General features: G+C 36.9%; 1 protein-coding gene across 1 annotated transcript in view; it reads right to left on the bottom strand.

The window, feature by feature from the left end:
- The window catches only part of SMIM14 (small integral membrane protein 14), a 38,575-nt gene that overhangs the window by 10,049 nt on the left and 9,549 nt on the right, over positions 1-18,977 (bottom strand). The window contains exons 2-3 of the mRNA XM_063157403.1: positions 13,128-13,238; positions 980-1,028 (exon numbers count right to left, since the gene is read on the bottom strand). Of these exons, the coding sequence (XP_063013473.1) occupies positions 980-1,028; positions 13,128-13,202 (124 nt within the window). The 5' untranslated portion in view covers positions 13,203-13,238. The remainder of the gene's footprint in view (positions 1-979; positions 1,029-13,127; positions 13,239-18,977) is intronic.

Here is an 18,977-nt window from a genome sequence, read left to right as displayed (position 1 = left end):
ATGGAGCCATGCACTCTCTCCAAGATGCTGGAAACCTTGCCTGCACTGCTCCTACACCTATAAAAGATACAGGCACCAGCAGCTCTTGCTTACAAGAACACTGCTCAGGTGCTTGCTGCTCCCTCAAGGCTTTACAGCAGTCCTGATGCAAGCTGAATGAGTTCACATGCTCAATTGATGTAGGAAACACAGACCCACTTCACTTTTATTTACAAACATTTGACAGCATTCCCTCTAGCTCAGGGAAAGTGTCTCAGGGAGTGTCTCAACGCCTCAGGGCATGCTTACATTGCTGCATAACCTCCACACAGCTACGCTTCACTGTCCATTCTGGTAATGTCTGACTGACCTAGTACTGTTCACAGTTTGGGAGAGGTTTTTTGATGCATTTCATAGCAAATTCCAAGGAAGTGTACACATCAGTCCTCTGCTTCATTAACTACACAGGAGCCAGATCAACAGAGATGCAGTCATGGTGGATGTCAGCTTATGAGTCAGAGCCTCCTCTTCCTCTCAGTGGAGTAGAGGGGTCACAGTACAGACAGTTCATCACCCAGCCCAAGCTGTGAACATGTGTGTCTATGTCTGTGCTCAGTATCTACTCTTTATTGGTTACGCTGCTCTGAATCTGAGGAGGACAAATAAAGCACTTTCCAAATTTTCCCCTCTCATTCCCCAAATTATCCTATTTGGAGGCTAACAAGATTCAGTAATGCTTGGGACCTGATTGATGGTTATGCTGGTTTATTGATACCTCCAGGACTCTCATCAATGCTGCTTCTAATGTACAAATGTTCATCACAGGTTCTCAGAAATTACCACTCCCCAGCACATCAATTTTATTACTGCAGGATTTGATTTACTGTAATATGTTCCTATAACATTAAATCAACTGCCGCATTTTAAAGAACAGTCAGACTGTGTTTTAATTACTGCTGTTCATTTTACTTCCATGAACCTGATATGAACAGTTACTCACATTCCTGAAGGCATTCTGTGTCTGTGCAGTACGACTGGGATTGTCTCAGCTGAAACAGAGAAAAAGAAAAGCATGACATGTAACAATAAGTCTTGGTCGGCTTTTACTGAAATCGGGATTAAATATATTGTCGGAGTAAATTAGAATAACTGATCCTTTACTGGATCACACTTGGCTTATGGTTTGTGAAGAATCCCAGGTATGGAGATAGTTTCTGAACACTATTTACATAATACCCTTAAATCACCTGACTACAGTGTGATTGCTTCCAATGCAGCCATTTAATACCTTTCAAAATTCAGAGAAAAGAAATCTGTAGTGATATAGGAGCTATTATATACAGATATACTCTCTGCACCTGTCCATCATAAATCCCAAAATATCTGTTCTTACTATTATCTAGAAAAAGTAACATTCAAATACTCTGTGATTACATCACAATAAATGATCAGACTGTGATAATGGTTATGCACAGAGAAGCTGCATTAGTATTTCACATTTAAACTTAGTACTTACTATTTTTTCCTCCAATATCTTTTTTAAAAAGCAGGTTTTAATATGTATTTTACTGGTTTTTCTCTTTACTAATGGGTAAAATTTAAAACATTTTTAGTGACTGTAATAACTATTTGATTTACAGACTAGGTAAGCTTGCCTACTGCAAGAAAAGTCAACACTGGCTAACCTGCAAATCAGTACAGCTATTTTACAGATGACAGAGCCAAAAAAGAAAGACAAATATCACATTCTTTATTCGGATCAGAGATGTTAAATGGATGGGATTTAATGTGCAGCACTATAGAAATAGATTCTATACTCTGCTTAGGTAAACTACATGGATTATTAGTAAAAGTTTTTAAAAGTACAGAATTGTTACACTGCCTTGGTTAGAAATAACATTTGCTTTTTCACAGGTTTTATGATACAGTTGTGTCACAAATCCCAACACTTTTTGTCACAACAGGCTAATCTGTTTATTACCAGTGTAAATATACAAATGTTAAACAGATGAAAAAATGGTGCTCTTTATGTAAGAAATACAACAATCATTTCCACAAAACCCATTTCCTCTTGTATTGGCATAACTGACTTAATGTATGTAGTCATATTATGCAAAACACATCAAGGAAACAGATGAAGAACTGAAGAAGGAAGACATCTGGGAAAGTATAAGCTCCTGCTTTTATCATAAAGATTGTCAATGACTGACACATTTGAAAAAGGAAAAAATGTAACTGGAGATTGATCTGTCCAGAACTGGACATTAATTCTTTCATTAATATATTAAGATCTACTAGCAAATTTACTGAGACTACAAAGCAGTCTCTTAGGAAGGAATCTGGAAGGCTGGATTTAACCTTTCAGCTATTTCTATAGTTAAAAACAGCACTGAGGGAAATTCAGGCAGAATATTTCTCTTTCTTACTAAAGAAAAAGAACTATCAAACTATGCATATTTCCTGCCCTTCTTATATAAAAACTCATTTTACTTTAAAGCTTTGGAAGTAATTTACAAAGGGGAGGTTTTATTTTTTTTAACTTAGCAATTGTACCCATGTGAAATATTTGAAAGATTTCTGAGCCGGGAAAGCTGGATATTTCTATACCCAAATTTTAAAGAGCTCAGCAACATAATTATCTTCTGTTTGTATAAGAGTTTAATTCTGAGAGGGGCTTAATTTATAATCTCTACTTAAAACACTGTTTACAGATATTCAACACAGAAGGATGACCAGAATTAAAATGGACAACAGATACATGATCAGAAACATTGTATAAGCATCTCCTTTATCCCCCTCTGTCCCCAGGACGGCAAATCCTCATCCAGTTTATCTAGTTTTTCTAGATATAGAACACTGCCTGGGGCTGTTCTAGCCACAGTATTAGTTATCTCCCATTCTAAGTGTCACACTCTGTCCAAGTACAACTTTTTTAAAGCTCTAGGATGTCTCTCTGAGCCAGGTAACAAATCTGTTTTTAACAGCTCAGCAAGAGGCTGCATATTGTCACTGTGGGATGAAACACAGCAGATCATGAAAAACAGGCAGCAGTAAAAAGAGGTTTTTCTTCATTCACTCAGGTCAACAAGTCCCTTACTGTGTAACCCAATATGAATCTGATTCCTTGTGATCACTCATTTAGTCAAAAGACAAGAAACTCTTCTGGCACACGTATGAAACGCTTACGTAAATTGAATGGCTGGGAAAGGTAATGCCTTTCCCTGAAAGAAGAATGTTCCTTCTCCCAGTTAGCTCTCTTTTGACAAAAACACCCTTTAAGGAACACAGCAACTGTTGGGGAAAACTCAAAGTGCAACGTTTCAGTAGCAAGGCAATTGAAAACAGAGCAATTATCAGGCACTGGAAAGAAATAGTCCTTTGTATTAAGATTTTTCTAATCCAATGTGGAGGGGAAGTTTGGATGAAAGTTTGTGGAAGAATGGTATAAAGCTGAACCAGACTTCACCTGTTCTCAACAAAACCCTCAAAAAGACTTCAAATACACTGAGTGTTTTCAGACTGGGAACACTACAGAGCTGATGAGAAAAATTTGAACAGAGAAGTGATTCTTCAAATACATTAACTCCTAGATACTTTAAAACAATATTATTAACAATGATTTTGATTTTATTAACACTTCAGAGATCCTTGTGTGGCTGAAAGTGTGAATTCAGTGAAAGATTAATAGCTGACTGTCTGATCTAACATCTACTAAAGTCAGCAACAGCCTTTTCATCTTTTTCCATATATTCTAAAACAGTCCCTTAAGAAGAACACAAAAATTAGGCAACTGAAACATAAGGGCGTATTCAACAAAAGAAGAGAGTGAAAAATGTTGCAAAACTAAATATTTATTCTATTAATAAAAAAGATCATATCCAAATTTTAACAGTCCGTGCAGTTTGTCATTCAAATATAATAAATGGCTTAGTGCACATGTGCCAAACAATGAATTACTTTGTTTTTTATTGTCCAAAATGAAGTAAACAAAAATTGTAAACAGCATGAAAGCTAGAAGACAGCTAAAAAGAATAAAAATTTTACAGTTTTAGTACAGTACAAACTTGAAAAAATAAAAGTAAAAATATTAATTACAAATGTATATTATTTAAAATACAACTGTGAACTTTTGTTTCCTCCAAGTACATTTAAAGTCTTGAATTGCCTAAGTTAAAGTAATTTAAATTAATAATCCCCAAACCACAAGAACTCTTGGTCAATAGGAATATTTGGTTTCTATGAAAGCCCTCACAAATTCCTGGAAGAGGCAGGAATGGCAGAATCACAGCAAATCAGTGCCCACTTAGTGACATATCGTGAATCCAAACTCAACACAATACCAAGAAAAAAGAAGCAACCAAGTTACTTCCAGTGGTAAGAGAAAAGGGCTCTTCCTCACTCCTTCCCCATGACACTCAAATTTTGCATTGCAAAAAAAAAAGGTACATTTCAAACAGCTCCTAGCTCCTATTTGAAACTATTCTTCCTTTGTTTTCCTTTTCCAAATTATACAGCTTTTAGCCCCAGTTCATACTAACACAACAGTGTTTAGATGCTGCTCCTTTGAGAGAAGGACAGTTTCAACATGCCATCTTGTGGATCAACAGCATCCACCCATCCAGCACACCTGAAACCTGTGTCCTGCTGCTCCTCTTTCAGCAGATGCCATGTTATGGTAGGAGTCTGCACAGCTTTCAGCAACGAGAACTTCCACTTTTTACAGTCCCCAGCTGTGAACAAAATGTGAACAGTAAAGGGACACTGCTGGTGGCCTCTGAAAACTCTTTTAGGAAGTCACCATATTAACTAAAGTTTGTTTTGGTTTTTTTTTTCATGTGCACACAAACATGCCACTGTGTGGTGAAAACAGGGTGTGAAGTTTCACTGCATTTTAGCTGCTCCACAAAATCACTGCAGTCCAAGTGAAATAGTAAGCCCAGTGAAAACAGCTTCATCTAGCTAAACAGAGACCTTGTTTTTCCACCACAGGGACCTCAGCCACTATGACAATTTCAGTCTTCCTTGAAAGAAGTTAAGCTGCTTTGCATTGCTCATCACAGATACCTGCTGTGGAGAACAAAATGCACACTTTGTCTACCTATATAGTAAATAGTTCTTGCTTCAATTCCTCTGCTTCCTCTTCAGACCAGTTTAGTGAAACTCTTCAGGTGAATTTTCAGAGTTTGCTACACCAGAGTTCAACAGTCTCACAATCTCTGTGACTGATCCTGCAATCTCTGCTCAATTTTTTTTTAATGGAAGTCAATAGCATATACCTGAAAAAAAGATTCAGGGTTTCTATCCAGTGTGAACTCTTTTTCTTGAGAGCTAAATGTATTATTAAGAAATAAATAAATAAAAAAAAAGGACAGCACACAAAGATGAGGGAGATACTAATGATCAGACAGCTCACGAGTTTTTTCAGGAGAAACAGCAGCATAATCCCTGTCCAAAAGCACTTTCCAACTCCAGAAATGGTGTACTATAGAGATAATGAAACAAGAACAACGGGACTCATGGCAGGAACAAAGCAGTCTAGTGTGAATGGCAGATGAGGTGAAAATATATTATTAGTATACTCTTTATGTAGGGATAAAATAACTACATTTTAGAAGAACTCTTGAGTCCACTCAAAGCAGAAATAAGTCCTTGGAAAAGACACCAAGGAAAAATTAGTAAGTTCATGAGACAGGTCAGGGAAAGACCTCCATACAAGAAATTTTGATAGATGAAAGCCCAGAGAAATGTGTGAAAGAAATAGATGAAAGAGGTACAAACATAAGAGAGCAAAAACACATAATGGCGGGAATGAAAAGAATAGTTAAGTAGGAAAGCAAACAACTAAATTGATATGGTCACTTATTCCATGAATACAAGTAAATTTAAAACGGAATCAGAAAGAGTGTTGATAGAAAATTTTACGTGATAACGAGGGCAAAGCATCGTCCCTTATGAAAATACTTTTTTGCAATTTAGACCAGCTGGAAGCTCTGCTTTTGCTCTCCAACAATGCCAGAAGATGAGAACACAATGGCATACTCCTGATTGCAATCTCATGCTTCTGGGTAATGAAATCATTGTTTAAGCTTTGTTGGCAGCCGTGTCTGTTCTCTCCAAACCACATAAACGATCTAGTAAACAACATGATAAATAAATTGCTATGGTAGGATATGCCAGCCCTGAATACAAGCCAGGCTGCAAATTGAATTGCAGCATTATCTGTAAGAGTTCAGATTTAAAGATGCAAAAAATGACACCTACATGCATTAGTCTGCTACAAGCTGGCAAAGAGAAATAAGAGGAAAAGAATGGCATACTGATGGAATTTAATTGTCTCTTAAACTGGACTAGCTTCTCTCAGAGGAACAAACAAGGAAAAAGTGAACACTGCCTTCCCCACTCCTTCATTTTCTATGAGTAATTAGAGAGAGAATTAGAATAAATTATTGTTCATACAAGGACAGAATAACAGTATGAAATAAAAATACAGAGCCTGGTCCTATGAGATGGCATGTCATTTTCTCCCCAATAGCAAGTGAGAGAGAAGGATGGTTGCTACATTTCAAAATAATACTCCTAGATTACAAACCAACTTTTAAGACCCAGAATAACCAGCCAGTAATGACAGAAGGAGAACATCAACTTTCATATTGAAAGACATGACATTTTATGGAGGAAGATGCATCAGAAGTCCCAGGGACCACTACAATCTGGAGCCCTGATCTGGACACGAATACATTCTTCTCTTCATTTTTTCATTTGTTCTGGGATTGCTGTTTCACCTTGATGTCATATAGATCTTTCTTTTTCACACTTCCCTCACTTCCCTACAATTGCCTGACTTACTGGTACTTTATTTTACCATTTTGCTGACCTATGATATCAATGACATCCTCCTTTTACTGAATGCAAAGCAGAATGAATTAGCAGTGAAAAGAAGATGAAACAGTGATGATCAGGACCATTACAAGGAGCTCACAGCATCTCTGACTATGTGAATTACTAGACAACAAATACACAAACCAGAATATTAAACAGAGGCATCTGAATATGTGCACAAACAACATACATATCTCCCCAGAGGACATTTGAAAAGTTATGTCTAAAATGTAAAACCAAAATATGTATAGGCTTTTTGACCTAATAGTTGAGTATCTTCTCCAAAATTAGGCATATTAGCAAAAGAAAAGTGTACTCCCACATAGGCAGCCTTGAGGAAAAGGCTTAGAACCCACAGTTCCAAAAGATACAAACTACAGTTTGCTCTAAGTGTTGATTACATGAGGCCTGAGAGAAAAAGCATAATTTTCTCCTTTTTCCTCAAAAGAGATTGCCGTACACATCTCTGGTCATCGGAGTTCAGCCATTCATAGTACAGGTTAGATCTATTAATTATTTCTGGAATATCAAGCTGAAAGAATTTTCAGTGCATGATTTTTTACACTGCTTGCAATACACGATGCATACCTTGAGATGATCATGAGGAGTGACAGAGATTTTTCCTTTTTTTCCCCAAATATATATTGGTTAAAAAGGAGCACTTTCAAGCATACTACAAAGCTCAGGAATGGGAAATGTAAAGAATGACAGACATGTTCAGAAAGTCCTGATTCCTAACCCCTTAGAGACTCAAGTGGACACCACTTTTCACAGCTGTTTTCTTTTCTAATATGTCTAAAAAATAGTCTCCATTTACACTGTTTGAAGAAGAATTAGATTCTAGGTTATGACATGCACTGGCAGTACATGAATTCTGTAATACAGTTTTTGGCCTTAGCCTGTGCAACACCAGTACCTTGAGCACTCAGTGAAAGACAGGAAAATAAAAGTCAGTGGAGCATGAGCACTCAGGTCCAGTCTTACCCTCTGCCACTCCAACCCTGTGTCTTATTCTTTTGGGCTGGTGGCTAAGCAGGTGCATGAAGGCTTCTCCCCTGCACCTCTGAAGAATGACAGCTTCTCTGTCCTAATGAACAACCGAAAGTTCAGCTGTTGGGAAAGGTCCTCCTTGAATCAGCTTCAATGCAGAGGACAAAAGGGGCAAGTGAGAGCAAAATGCAGTTTCCTGCTCTTGGGATGTTTGGCTAAAAACTATAGTCTAGAAGTATAATCTGCTATATAAAAAAATAGAAGGTAAACACCATGGAACATGTGTAAGAAGTCTCCAGTGCAGCCTTCATATTTTAAAGGACATTTAAAATTATAAAAGTGTATTTCGTATAGCTCTGGCATGCTTTCAGTAAAAGTCCCCACCAGCAGGGAAAGCCACTTTTGCTGACTTAAGTTGGGCTTAGCTGTGCTAACATCTTGAGAGCCTTTCAATCATTTGCAGCACATATCTATTTTAGTAATCTGTGTTTATTTTGTGCTGTTTACACAAAGTCTCCTTTAGCCAAGACTTGTGGCTGGATGCGATGCTGGATACTATCTCAGACTATGCCAGTTTGAAAATGTAAAACTCTAAAATGGCCTGGTCAAAAGAATTATGCGGAAACTTGATTGACAAAAGAGTTTTTGAACCAATTATGTTCAAATAGTTTGAGAATTTGCAACTCTTGTTATAAAAATCTAGTGACAAATCAAAACACAAGAGAGACTAAAATAGAGAATGATTTGGTCTATACCCTGAAGTTTTGATACAGCAACATAACTAAGCACGGACCATTACTTTGCAATTAGCTACTGAAGGACAAAACATGAGGTTGTAATTTCCACAGTGGTTTGTAAGTAGAACTGTTGGCAGATTATCAAAATGGGTCCTTTTACATTATAGAATTAGGAATATTTTGGGTTAAAAAACATACCACTCATTTTTGTAAAAACCAGTATGAGAGAATTCTGAAGCCAGTTTTTGTAAATCAAATAATACTATAGCAGAAGGAGACAGAAAAAGGATGATAACTTGACACAAAGTCATGTGTGTTACTGGCTTGCTTGGACATTTCTGGCCACTCTAAGCAGTCATAAGCAGGTTTGAGTCTTCACGGAAGATGCTCTATGTATGATTATTCCTCACCACATAAAACACATAAACTGTACTTAATGAGACTGAACTCATTAAACTGTGTTTTCAGTCTAGTTTTCAAACTTGAACTGACCCTTGGGCCAAGATCAGCCTCACCTACTAAGAGACCATCGATAGCCAGAGGAGTAACATAAGGGAATCAGATTTTTGTATTACAAAGTAAGTGAAAAAAGGGGAAATAAAAAGGTTTAAATACAACATCATTCTCATCAAGGGATCTGCTATCTTTTGCCAAAACTAAGACAGGAACCATTTCCTCTGGGTACACAGAATGTCCTTCATTGTGATTCTTTCAAACAAGCATTCCCCTTGTCTGACAGATCCCCCCCAATAAAACAATTTGCTGTCATTTGCTGTTCCTCATTCTTGAACTTTGGCTCTTTCTGTCAAAGTAAGTTCTGCAGGGGGAGGAGACTGAACTGGAGATAAAGTCATGCAAGCTAACAAACCTGTCATTGTCTTTTGACAATTCTGGTGCATCTGCAGAGGATGGAAAATCTTGTGATATTTTTCTTCTATGCTTACTTCCTCTTATGGAAGTTCCCAATTAACTGCTATATCCATAGAGTAAATAGTGAACCCAACACACAATAGCCAAATTGTTATTACACAACACCACCAAATCATAACAGATGGTGCCATGGGTATCACATACTAGAAATGATATTTTTGAAGTCACAGTCAAAAATTTTAATTTTTAGTGTTTCCTAGGAATATTTGGAGATCATAATATCTGCTTATTAATTACAATAGCCATACTACAGAAACTTACATGTGTGAAATGTTCATATTTTGACACCAAGGAGAACCCTGAAAAATTCACTTCAGTTTACTTCAGGAAAATAATAGAGCATTCAGCATAAAATAATTCAATGCCACTTAAGCATGTATATATACATTGTAAAAACTTTGTGTATGAACAATATCACCAAGTTAATCTAATAAGCAGCAAAATATCTTTTAAAATATTATGTATATTAGAGATACACAGTTCACTGACTATAAAATCATGGTATTATGAATTAAGAAGGAAAAAACCCAACAAAAAAAAAACAAAGCCCTGCTTAGTCAAGGAAAATGAAAGACAGATAAATAACCAAGCCACATAACTAAGTAAGAGGTGGACTTTTAAACAGCTTTCTTGTTTGTAATTTCCTGTGGTGTTGCTGACAACAGAGAGCAAGAAGAGTTTAAATGACAATAGCTTTTCTTTTTTCATTGTATTAGCATTAATTGTACTATGAGATGAACTGAAGTCTGCATTTCAAATAGAGATTTAAACTATATGCTATATAAAACCTCCAAAGTAATGTATTCAACCACAAATTAAACTTTGAATGCCACATACACTTCATAAGAGTGTCAAAGTAAATATACCAATTAAACTAGAAGTTAAAATTATCATATTGGAAATTAAAACCAGAACTTCAGGTTCTAGAGGCAGACTTCTTGACTTCCTTCTGATTTTGGAATAGCAGTGTCATTCAACTCTTCTGCACAGTTAATTCTAACAGAAATCCTGTGTATTTGAATGAGCTAACTCTACACATAATTGTTACAACTGAATATATTATAACTTATTTATTAGCAGGAGCCTTAATTCTTATCAGTGTTGGTTTAGATATGTATAAACAAATCATTCTGTAAAAATTAGTTTACTTAAACAGAAGTTTAAAACATCTACAATGAGTCATGGGGGTTTTGAACAATGTCTGGATTTGCACAATTACTGGATTGAAAGACCTTGAAAGTAACATTTTCACATTTGGGCATCTCCTATAATTACATTATAATCCTGTTAAATTAGATTCTATTAAATCTTATCTCTGAACTTCTGCATTTACAATGCTCAGTCTGGAGATAATTGCAAACACTTTTTTATACAATTTGCTCCAAAATCCTGTCAAGTATTGCCAGCTTTAATACCATTCAAATGTACTCAGGTGTGTTTTATACCTATCTATATTAAAAAGAATCAACAATTAAATACATATAGGGAACCATTCTGGGTACACAGCATGTTTGGATATATTTTTCTCACCCAGACTCAGAACAGATCACTTAGCTTTGTTTATCAAAATTTTGATTTTGAAGTTAGAGTTTCAACTTTTAGAGGCAGTGTGTACCCAGTCTCCATTGAGACTGGAGGGTTCAGCAATTTTGAGAACCAACATTCACATGTTCTTTTTAGCACAAATAGTAAAACTTCTGTTTGCTTATATCGTGTAAGACTGAGTGACAAAACAGCAGCTTAGAAGGCAAACTCTTACTGAAGCATAAAAGTTACAGATGCAAAAATGGCTTAGCAAGTCTCCTGCTGAGATCATAGCACAGGTTACTTGAGGATAGTCTGGCTGCTGACTGAGACTTCTGAGACTTTTCTTCTCTAGATTCTGCTAAATTATCCTAGCTAGTGATTTGGTCTTATAAATATTTAGGAGCATCTGCTTTGCTTTTTAGAGAGATGAAATCTGGAATTTCCCTTTACTCCTCACAGTTCCAAGTACTAATTGGTATGATCTTTTTGGAGGGTGGATACTGAGCAACAAACTCCATTCTTGCAACTGCACAGAACACTGTTAGACTGCTCTTGGTGACTGCCCAAGAGCATGCACCTATTATGTGCTCTGTCACATTCATAACACAGCAACTAGTGCTCCTCCAAATGATCCATTTTTACCCACCTCACACTGCTTGCAGCAGCCCAGGAACAAAACCTCACACACATTTGTGGCATTTCTTTTAACTTTGGACACAACTCACTTACACTGTTCATAACTAGAATCCTCCAGCCACAACAAACAGAACTGGCTGACCAGTGTCATTGCCTGTCAGTACCTTCTAGCAAAAAAACCAAAAAGATTTAAAAATGCTGAATGTTTTAATCCAGGGGGTGAAAATTCTGAACTGTGCTAGTTTAGATTTGCATCTGACAAGCCTGAGGAAAAAGGGCAGCAAACATTGAACCCTCCTTTCTTCCTCCCCACTTCAGAACTTGATTCTGGGGTTCCTTTCTCACGACTTCAGCCTGTGTTCAGAAGCTTCAAGGTTCAGAATCAACACAACTGTGGGATATGGCACAAACATCATGTTGAAGACAAAAAGAAAATCCTTCTTGGGAAAGAACATAGATGATTTTGAAATTGTGCCTCTAACTGGGAAGCACTAGGATGGCTAGGCCTGATGTAAAGGCTCCACAGAAAGGGCAACTATTCTCTACAGAAGTCTCAATTTTCTGCACCTATGTTTCAGCAGCACCTTTCCAAAATACTGTTAAGAAACCTCTGATCCTAGAGAGAATCTTCCTCACACAACTGCCTTGAACAGTTGACGTACTCAGTAACTAAAAATAATATTAATTTAGGCCCTAAGAAAGAAAATGTGATAAAAACAAATATATGAAAATCAATAATGGGAAGTACATCAAATGAAGCTGATGTATGCTGTAATCTTAAAAAGAATTTACCAAATTAGAGCTGTAATCAAATTCACCTAATTGCTCACAGTTCATAATTGTTAATGTTATTTTAAAAGTATATATACTCAGAAAAAAAAGAAACACTTTATAGCTTATTTTTCAATAGACATTGAATGAAGTTCAATACAGAAACAAAGAAACAGCTATTTTACAGGTTACAGTTAGAGCAATGTACATAACTTGCTCAAAGTTGCTCAATCTATCAATGACATGGCAAGAAACAGAACTCAAAACTCAGACTCACTGGACTCTCAACTTCAGTAGTTTTAAGAGAGCATTTTTAAAAATTTAGACATCATTATCTTGCCATATGAGTATGTGCAACTTCATACGTGTGGAACTACCTTGACCACAAAGACTTTGCTGGGTAGTTTCCTTGGTTTTTTGCAGACTGAAAAAAAGGCATAAAAAGAAACCTTTCAAGAGAAACAGTGTGAATGGTGTCAAAATGCAGCTCTGGGAAATAAACAGAAAGCTATCATTTGTATTGACTCTGCAAAAGCTCATCAGAAAGTTGGATACACAAATTCTAACTGTATGTGCTACTGAATAAGCAGAATCAAAAGCACCAGTAATTGCAAATCTGCAAGAGCTGAAGTAGTGCCTGAATAAGCACCCTTCCAAATATCCTCATGTTATCCTTACCAGATTAATCAGTCTTCTCATTGCATGTTCATGTGAGCAAATGCATTCACAGGGATCAAATCCACCTTCTGCCATGGCTCTCTGGATAAACCTGAACTTGTCTCTGAACACCTAAGAGGAATAAGAATAAAAGGACAATGAACTCTTTCTCAACTGACCTTATTTTCCAGAGACTCACACATCAAGTTTCAGTTCATTTAATGCCAGGGTGAAAAAGCAAAACAAAGCAGGGTAATCCTATTATTCCTTTGGCAGTATGAATGAAGAAGTCTGGTATGTGCAGTTACATTTTGATGTTGCTGAAAACACTGTCTCACACAAAATTTTTTTTGCAAGACTGTGTTTCTCTCCTGGGTTTTCTCACATACCAAAATGAAATACATCCTATCAAACAAGAAACACGTAGATTAAATTCTTGTCTCTCATCTGCACAGCGGGACTCTTAAGTGTACATATACAAATTGAAAGGTCAGGGGAACTTGTACTCCTAAACCCTAGTAAGTAAGTTTTTTGCTAAAGGAAACAACCATCTTTGTTGTATATTGAAAGCAAACAGCAGGGGTACAAAAGTGAATGTACTTGGAAACACTTTAAAAATGGAGTTATACACACTAATTTTAGATCAAAGAAGTAGGTGAATCACTTAGCAATACAGAGTGTTCAAAGAAGCTGTAATGGACATGGCAGGAAACCAATTGTAGATTATTCATCTGCTAAAACCACTTCTACCAGACATGTCAGGCATATTCAAATGTATGTTTAGTATTTACCAATAACTTTTCAGTGACTTAACTGAGGGTCAAACCATGCAGCAGACTGCAAGGCATTTCTACCCCTGTGGTCAAATCTGGGATTGATTTCTCTCAAACGAGGACTCAGGATATATTAGGTAGTTCTGCAAAACCATACTTAAAAAATATTTTTCACTTGCCATCTGTAAAGCTGTATTCAGAATGTGTTAAGTGTTGCATGCACTCAGGCTCTGATGTGACACAACTGGCAAGCTTGCAAAAAAGACAAACACAGCAGTGCAGAGCAGATGCAACCTCTCAGTTCCTAAAACAGGTACTTTATGAAGGTACCAGGCATTTGATAAGGGTGTGCTGAATCAACAGACATGTTCTGCAGTCATTGCCTATAAAAACTTACAGCCTCAATCACACATGAGCATTTTAATGTTTCAGTCTCACTAGTAGGAAGAGGCATAACCTATATGTCTGTAAGACATCTTCATTCAACAGAATATAACACTGCTACAGTTCTACCCTCTTGGGGGGAGAAAAACACAAATGCATTTCAGAAGTCCTTCCTTTGTTAATGCCGACTATTCTTCTGAATAAATCTTTACTATGCTGGAGAGACCAGAGAGTAAAAGAAACTGAGAGATATCTGTCTTAATTATGGAGTTTGAACATCCATGCCCTTAATCTGTTAGGGTCTCCACTTTTTAAAATGAAAACTGAAAAAGGAAAAAAAGTTGAAGTGATGGAGGAAATTCTTTTTGCATCTAAGAAGGCATACTCTGGCTATGTACTAAGAAGATGACCTGATTATGTAGCCCACAAGTCCCTTTGAAAAGAAAACCAGGCCCAAGTATCAAATTTTTCAATGAAGAGGTAATCAAGAACCAGTAATTGGAAGCTGTTATTAACCAGATTGAAAAGAAAAGCAAAGCATACATTTTTACCATCATAGAAGCTGATCAGTGCAACAAACTGCCCAAGAAGCAGTGGGATTTCCCACCCCTCACTGCATTCAGATATGCTTCAGTAAAATACAGATTACTGAGTAAAGTACAGAAGCACCCAAGTTCAGATATAATGGCCTCCAATACATAGGAGATCAGATGATCTAATAACTATTTTAAAGAATTATTGTAAGGCTACTACACTAACTTACATGAAATTATTTCAGAACCACTAGAACCCCATGATAGCAATAGAAGAAATTCTTTAACTACACAGTCTCCCTGAGTACCACACCAAGCACAGGAGCATTTCTAAAACAATCTTAGGATAAGGAACAGATAAAAGCACTGATTACTAAACAGTGAAAAATAGGATATAATACTGACATCCACAAGAAGGTATTTGAACAAGAAATGAACAAGTTGCAAAAAACTATTTAATTGTAACTTGAAATAATTTAGGGGTCAGTAACACATAATAATGTCACAGAAATTAACAGACAAGTGTTTATATTAAAGGGGACTGAAAAAATACAAACACCAAGTAAGAGTCACCACTGATAAGACCAGGATAACATTCTCTATAGAGCATATAAGAGAAAAAAATTAGACAATAAATGGGAAAAGTTAATCTGTCATACAACATCATAAATTTAGGTGGAGGTGAACTAAAAGGAATTTACCCCAAGGCACCTGTACATGACAAATTACCTCAGTGATATCTAAAGAAAGCACAAGACACATCACCAAGTAAAATGCCATCCAAACTTTGAACAAAAGATCTCTTTAAAGCTTTCCCACCTTCACATGATGCTGAAAAGAACCATCCTTTCTTCCCTCCAAGCCTATAACAAACTCTTTCATTGGCAAAGAACCAATATATTTTGGGAATAGCACTAGGTTTTCCCCTAAAATAAAGATGCTAAAATTGGGTTAGTTTAATATGCTTAAAATCCAGGTAAATAATTCCCCTTTATGCAATTATTTTTGATGGAACTGAAGGAAACAGAGATCTTATATGTCTGCCCAATTACAAAGAAGAAAGAAACACTCTATACTATGATTTTCATGTGCAAAATGAAACTCTCATGTCTTTATTTCTCTTTAAAATATTCTTGAATTAACTGTTATTTGTAACACACCTCAAATGCATAAAGTACCAAGCTCTGTAATCAGATCTTAAGCTTTATTAGCATTTTGTGACCCTGTATAAGAGACTAGTATTTTTATACAGCACGAAGCAGGATTTCTTGGCTCCTTAGGCAGCCTGTTTGTATCAAAATCCTGTTCCAGAACTGCAGCGTGCTTCCTGGCTGCCTCCCGGTACTTGCAATTGTCTGATCTCACGTCAGCAGCTAACTCGCTCTGCTCAGCTCTGACCTCTTTGCTGTGAGTCACACAAGCTCTCCACCTTCTGCAAACACAGTCCTTCTACACACAATCTACCACAATGGGAGTATGGGCTCTGCTCTTTTCCTCCTGACTTGGAGAAAGAAATAAAATGCTTGTAGCTTTCCTTTACTTATTATTTCCAGTATGGTTTTTTGTTTATCATCACCTTGCTTTCCTTGGAGTTGACAGAGCTGGTTGGTATCAGCTGGTAGGATCACAGCAATTGGTAAGGCTATGATGTGAAATACCTGCAAGTCCTCTGACGGGCAGTGTCTTTTGCACGACTCAAAATTACCATATTTTGGATTGGCCATGTTACTGCTAGCACAACATTTAAATCACAGCATTTACAAACAGCTGGAAGACATGGTCAGTAAATATGCCAGAGCTCTCTATGATAACAGCTGAGAAGATACCTACTATGGCCTGCAGACTAGCAAACCGACAGAGAGCATAATAAAGGAGAAACTTAGTAAACATGAACAAATATGATGTACCATCAGAGAGTCAATATGACCATTGCAGTGTAAAGAGGCCCACAGAGGTAATCATAAACAGAACTGCTGAAATTAAAGCACTGTGGTCAGAATTTGAATTACTACAATTCAGGAGTAAAGTGGAGGATGGTCTCTGATGATTTAAGTCAGAAATAAAAGCCCCCCCACTACTTTTTGACTTGAGTATCTATTTGAAATTGCAGCCAGTGAAGCCATATGGAAAATATTTCTAGTCTTTCATGATTTAAAAAATAGCATTCTCAGTTATAGTAACTATTGAAAATGGTTTCTTTTATCTTCCCCACTCCCAGTCCTACAGCAGTGTGTTATATTTTATACATCCTACTATCAAACCCACAATCTTTATGGCTACAATCTGGCTTGCAGGGGGGGGGGGGTTGTCCCTAGAGATTGTTCTGTATTTTGAATTATTGCAATCACTATACATTATTTCCCAATTCTGCAACACCACTCCTGAGTAAATAGCATGCAGCTGGTGAGCTCTGGGAGACACAAATTATACTCTGCCTTGCTCCACTGTAATAATTACAAAACTGGATTCCTTTCTACTGTGAAGGCAAACAAGAATGTTTGTGCATTTTCCATGTGCTAGATGCCCTCCAATGTGATTCTAATATGATGCTGATTAGCAAGATGGTCAAAGTGTACACATTGGTCATCTCTACTCCCTGGTACAACAGACTGTCTAAAAGTATTTATCACACCAGTATTTGAAGAAACAGTCACTTTATAAGATACATAGATCAGAGTAACTACAGATTTATCATGGACTAAAGCAGGCATCTTCAGATCAAAACATTAAATTCATCAACTCTTTTCTCTCCTGGATCCAGGCACTTAAAATGTAGACTATCACAAACATGATAAATACAATGACTGAAGATTCCCCTGCTAAGAACTATTTCCAATGTATTGCTATTTTCCTGAAGACTGAAGGTAAGAAATCCTTGGGAGCAAAAATACCTCATAGCACAACAGGCAAATAATATAATCTTGCCACATTACTTTAAAGAGAAACAAAAATCCTATTCAGATCCTTGCTACTGTTTTTCAGCCAACTGCAATAACTTAGAATACAATTGTCAAATACCTCTAAGAAGCCATCAAGTTAATTTTACTTTTGAGTTCAGTTTGGGAGAAGTGTGGCAGAACAAATGAAAATCGATACCAAATTTAAAATAAAATTACAGAAAAAAAGCAAATTAATTGCTCTGCCTCTTGCAGGCATTCTGAAAATTATAAAGGGCTAAAATAGCAAAAGCCATACACAGAGCACAAATTATTCATTGGCCCAAAGACAAAATGCTCATTTTTATCTTACTGTCAGAGGCAGAAACCCTCTCTCTTTTACTCAACCATTATCTTATAAAGTATACACATTTACTTAAAAATTATGTGTTCCCTTGCCTTTTCACCTGGATCTAAGACATACTAGTATCCATGTCTTCTCACAATACCTGACTCTTTTTGTAATTCTTCTATTCACAGCATGCTCCAAGTTTGGTTCTTTTGTATAATCTTTCCCACCTCCAAATATTTTCTTCTAGAATCTAAAACATCCTGTACATTGGCCTCATATAAGATGACATAACACCCTTGCATTCCTGCACATCAAGTCCTGTCCCAGAGAAACTACCAGGCACTGGGACTGCGTGACCACAGTACCCATTAACTCAGGGAGTGAAAATTTGCATCAAGCAGGAAGAGACTGGTGTGATAAATTCCTCCTATAACTCCTGATCACTGCTTTTATAGGAATCTCTCCTCCTCCTTGGCCATTCTGCCCCCTAGGTACTGTGAGCACTCAGGGGGTAACCGGGACCACAACTGACTTGATACTGGGCATTTCAAAATGTCTCTGGGTACAACTCCAAAATCCGTGTCTGATCCTGCCTCTTCTAGGGAGTGGTCCTCTGAACCCTGCCTAGTCATACAGAGCCCAATTCAACATCTGTTAGCTGTACAGTAAAATAACAGATAAAGGTAGGGCAACACTGTTTACTAGTCACCAACCAAGGGAAGCCAAAATATTCCAAAACAGTGAATCCCAGACGAACTCAGAATTTTCTGTATTTGTTATATAATGCATTTTCCTGTTGATTACCATCTTTTGTAGTATTTTTACTTCATGGACATCCCACCCTCCCACAGAATCCTGAGTGTTTTGTTACTCTTCTGATGAACTACCTACATCCAAATCACTAGCCTATTATTTAACTTCCTGAGTAAGACAGGGCAGGGAATTTTATCCAC

This window comes from Melospiza melodia, chromosome 5, assembly GCF_035770615.1.
Source record: "Melospiza melodia melodia isolate bMelMel2 chromosome 5, bMelMel2.pri, whole genome shotgun sequence".
Lineage (NCBI taxonomy): Eukaryota > Metazoa > Chordata > Aves > Passeriformes > Passerellidae > Melospiza > Melospiza melodia.
This window is presented reverse-complemented; position numbering and strand designations above follow the sequence as displayed.